Here is a 4,214-nt window from a genome sequence, read left to right as displayed (position 1 = left end):
TAGCCAGGATGGTCTCAATCTCCTGACCTCGTGATCCGCCCGTCTTGGCCTCCCAAAGTGCTGGGATTACAGGCTTGAGCCACCGCGCCCGGCCTTTTTTTCTCATCTCTTCTTTATTGCCTTCTCTCTGCATCTCAGTCTCCCCTCTTTTGCGTCTGTGTTGTTGGCGTCTCATCTGTTATCTCAGTCTGGCTCAATCTATCAGAATATTGTCCATTTCCTTTTCTTTTCTGTCTCTCCTTCTCTGCGTCTGCTTCATCTCTGAGGTTCTCTCGAGTCTCTCCCTGTCTCGCTGGGTCTCCGGCTCCTGTGTCTCCTTGTCTCTTTCAGTGAGCTGGTCTCTGCATCTCTCCCTCCCCACCTCTGTTGTCTCCCATCATTCCCTGAGTGTCTCTCTGTGTTTCCCGTTTGTCGCGAAGTCTCTGCACCTGCTCCCTGATTCCCAAATAAATCCAGAACCCCTCCACCCTGGCCCCACCCTGGCACTGGGGGAAGGGGGGCTGATCCAGCCCCCACACCCACACAGGTCAGGCCTTCTGCTCTGTTAATGGTTAACTCAACCTCTATCTAGAATACACACCAGCCAGGCTGGGGGTGACTCCCCTGCCCCCCACCCACTTACCAGCTGTTCTTAAAGGACCAGGTGTCCTCCACAGCAATTTAGCTCCCACTGCAGCATAGGAGCCAGGTGTCTAGAGGCCTCCAGCTCTAAAGATTTGGGGATGGGTGAGATACCCAGCACTTGGGTCTGCAGAGCTGGGTCAGGGGAAGCCAGAGGTTTGCCTGGGAGGGGAGCCCCGGCACAGAGCTCCATCCAGGTCTCTCTTGCCCTGGGCTTATCACCTGGTGTATTTAATCAGGGGTGGTTTTCCCAGCCCTGCCCTGAGCCCAGGCTGGCAGTGCCAGGGGTGGCAGAACACCTGAGAGCTGATGGCTGGGGGGTGAGGAAGGATGGGACCCCTCAGTCCAAGAACAGAGGGTCCTCCAGATGCGAAAGTTGAAGCCCTAGGGATCCCTAATATCTGGGAGTTAGGACATGTAGGTATGCAAGTATGGGTGGGACCCCTGCGTAACCGGGCTGATGGGGCAGGACTTTAAGGGCCTCCAGATTTAGGTGATGGGAACCCTGGGTTCCCAAGGGGATCTGGGGACAACTTCGGGTCCCAGAGCTGTCTGACAGTGCTGGGTGGTGGTAGGACAATCATTCCCTATCTCGGTCCATCCACGGGCCTTTGAGCCCCGCATTCCCCCTTCCCGGAATCTCTCCACCTCGGCTTGGCCGGGGAGGCCGCAGGGGTGGGGGCTGGGCTCTTGGGGCCGCCCCCTCCCCTTAACCCCTGCTTTGCCGCAGCCCGCTCAGGCCCCGCCCCGTGACGCCAGCGAGCAGGAAGTCCTGGTTAATGATCAGCCACCCAGACAGGTGCGGGACAAGGCCGCGCACATCAGAGGCAGCCGCAGGGCGAGTGCCTTTCGCTCTGCTCCCTAGGGTGGCTGCCGAAGGGGCTTGTCTCCCTTCACGAGGGCGAGGAGTCCAGTTGGGGCTTCCCAAACGTCCGCCTCTGGGACACCACCAGAGGCGAGAAGTAGCCAAGTTGTTTCTACCCCGTGGAGGTAAATTTCCTCTTTCCTCAGGCAGTCCCTCTAGCAGTCTACCCTAAATTCTCCCTTCTACTCAGCAAGAAACCCCTGCCCGTTTCTTCTAGGAAACCTCCCACTGCCTCTTTCCCCTCCCCACGTAGGCGCTGAGTCCTCCACCTTTCAGGTAGATAGGGGATGCGCCAGCTACAGAAGGGTAATCTGCTCCCGAGACTATCTGTGGCTCCCCTGCAGGAGACATCCCCTCTCTGAGCCTCAGTTCTTTCATCTGGAAAACGGGCCGATGGCTAAAACGTGACCAGTGGGTCGCACTTGCTGAAGGTCGGCCGGCGGGACCGCCTGGGTGCAGGGCGCCACCTGGAGGCTACCGCGTAACGTCCTCGCCCTCGCAGGACTAGTTCAGTCCCAAAGGGGGCGCAGCATCTCACACAACCAAGGGACTAAGAAGAAGAAGAAGAAAAAACCATCTTTCGGTTTATTGAAGGAGCAGAAGGGGGCGGGAGAGGGGGGGCAATAAAATGCTTTTGCCTCGTTTATAAAGAGCGAATTTTCAGGAGGTCCCTTCTCAAGGAGGAGGGGGGCACCTCTCCCCCAACTACAAGCAGCAGCAAAGCCAAGCCAAGGACAGAGGGAAACTGGAGGGGCCAAGGGACCCCAAATATCCCCTCGGACAGGAGCCACAAGCTTTCTCCCCCCACCCACAATGCATCTACCCCAGGGGACCCATCTGGGTGGAGGAAGGGAGTATGTACACAGATAGGGGTGGCACTGGGCTGGGTCGGGGAGGGAATAATTTATCCGCGTCAGCGGTGGGTGGCAAAAGGGCAGAAGGCAGTAGCCTGGAGGCAGTGGTAGCCTAGGGGTCCCGTTCTTTCTTAACCTTGATGTCTCCAGCAAGGATGGTGGCGATTTCGCCCTGCATGAAGGCCCAGGGCACGGAGGAGCCGACCAGCGGGCACTTGTCTCCGCTCGGGCAGTATACCTCCCCGGCCGGGCCCTGCGCCTTGATGAACTCCCGGGAGCAGGGAAAGCAGAACTTGTGTCCGGGTACCGAGGGGCACTGGACGAAGTGGGTGTCTTCTAGCCGCTCCCTGCACAGGGTACAGCACAGGGGAGCCCCAGGGGTCGCCCCAGTGCCGCCGCCACCCCCGCTGACAGCTTCGGCCCCCGCTGTGGGACTGACTTCTGCTTCACCGTTGCGGGCCACAAGGCGATGCTGGGTTGGCGGCTGGGCAGTGGAGGAGGCCGCAGGGCTGGCGCCCCCTGGACGCACAGGCCCTCCACCTCCGCCAGGGTCCTTGGGTGAGTGGCCCAGGGCTTCGGCCACATTCTTCAGGGCGGCAATGGGCGAGGGGACACCAGGGGTCTCAGCGGAGTACGGGCCACCAGGTGCCACCCAGTGCCGTTGTTGCTGCTCCTCGGTGGTCATCTTCCCAGCCGCCTCGCCCTCTGGCTCGGGGGATGCCTTGCGACGGCGCGGCGTGGGCGCCAGGTTCCGGGATGGGGCTCGCGGTGGTGGGCCACAGAGAGCCGCAGGGGCGGGCTCTGGGTACTGCTGGGGCAGGGCCTCCGCGGGAGCTGGCTCGCGAAAGCTGCGGACGCCGTCGGTAAGCAGCTCGCCCAGCTGCCGCCATTCTCCTGAGCCATGCCGGCGTTCATATTCGAGGTACTTGAAGCCCGAAGAAGCCAGTGCCTTGCCCGGCTCCCGCAGAGCATCGTGGAACATCTGGCGAGCCACCGCCAGGACGCCGGCATACACATTGCCGGAACCACAGGGGTATTCGGTGAAGAGCTTCAGCTCGAACTCGTATCCTGGAGGACGGGCAGTAGCATCGAAGGCGAACACTCGCCCCACCAGCCCGTGATCCTTCTTGAAGCGCACATTGAACGGGGCGCAGGCGGACAGCGCCAGTAGCTGTTCCCGCACTGCTTTGGGGCGCCCGTGCCATTCCTCTGCCCGGCCTCGCATGGCCTCGTTCAGTTCTGCCAGACAGTCCGCATTCCTCTGCTGCTTCTCTTTCTCGAAATCGGAGCCGAAGAGGGGACGGGCAGGACTCAAGCCGGGTGCCAGCGTCAGGCCTCGGCTTCCCAGGCCAGACACTGCAGCTGCCAGCAGCCCAGGGGGCATCAAGCCAGGCATGGAGCCAAGCAAGGCCCTTCGCGCCCCCTCAGCCACGGCCTCCTCACGGCCCAGCCCATTGGCCAGGCGGGACCCCAGAGTGTACTCCAGGGCGGGGGAGGGCAGGGGGAGGCGGCCCGATGATGTGGCCCTGTCATAGCGGTCCTGGCCCGAGACGCCGCCGCCGGTCCCTGATGGCTGGGGCTGGGCCTGCGGGGGCGGCAGCTGGGGCCCCTGTGCGGCGGCCGCAGCCAGGTCCTTGGTGGCCGGGTGCTTAAGGGCCGGGGGCCCGGGCGAGCGGCCCTCGGGGAGCACGTGGCTGCGCTTGAGCTGGCGGGCAGCATCGATGAGCAGTTCGATGCGGTCCGCGCCCTCGAAGTTCACGCAGCCGCGGCACACGGCCTCGCTGAAGTCCCACACCATGGCCCACGGCATCTTGGGCAGGTCGCACAGGTAGCACCACTGGCGGCGGGACGCCTGCACAGACGCCATGGCCCCA

General features: G+C 62.4%; 1 protein-coding gene across 1 annotated transcript; it reads right to left on the bottom strand.

Annotated features, from left to right (window-relative positions):
* Positions 1-2,046: 2,046 nt before the first annotated feature.
* On the bottom strand, positions 2,047-4,208 carry IRF2BP1 (interferon regulatory factor 2 binding protein 1). Its single transcript, XM_011962969.1, has one exon. It carries the CDS (start codon positions 4,205-4,207, stop codon positions 2,453-2,455), a length of 1,755 nt encoding a protein of 584 aa, XP_011818359.1. The 5' UTR covers position 4,208; the 3' UTR covers positions 2,047-2,452.
* Between the last annotated feature and the right edge of the window lie 6 nt (positions 4,209-4,214).

The sequence above is a fragment of the Colobus angolensis genome, unplaced genomic scaffold (genome assembly GCF_000951035.1).
Source record: "Colobus angolensis palliatus isolate OR3802 unplaced genomic scaffold, Cang.pa_1.0 Scaffold60, whole genome shotgun sequence".
In the NCBI taxonomy this organism is placed as follows: Eukaryota; Metazoa; Chordata; class Mammalia; order Primates; family Cercopithecidae; genus Colobus; species Colobus angolensis.
Note: the sequence above shows the minus strand (reverse complement) of the source record. Positions and strands in the feature narration are given on the sequence as shown.

What these genes read in the sequence shown, in the direction of transcription:
- IRF2BP1 (XM_011962969.1), bottom strand. Translation starts at nt 4,207, where the DNA reads ATGGCGTCTGTGCAGGCGTCCCGCCGCCAGTGGTGCTACCTGTGCGAC.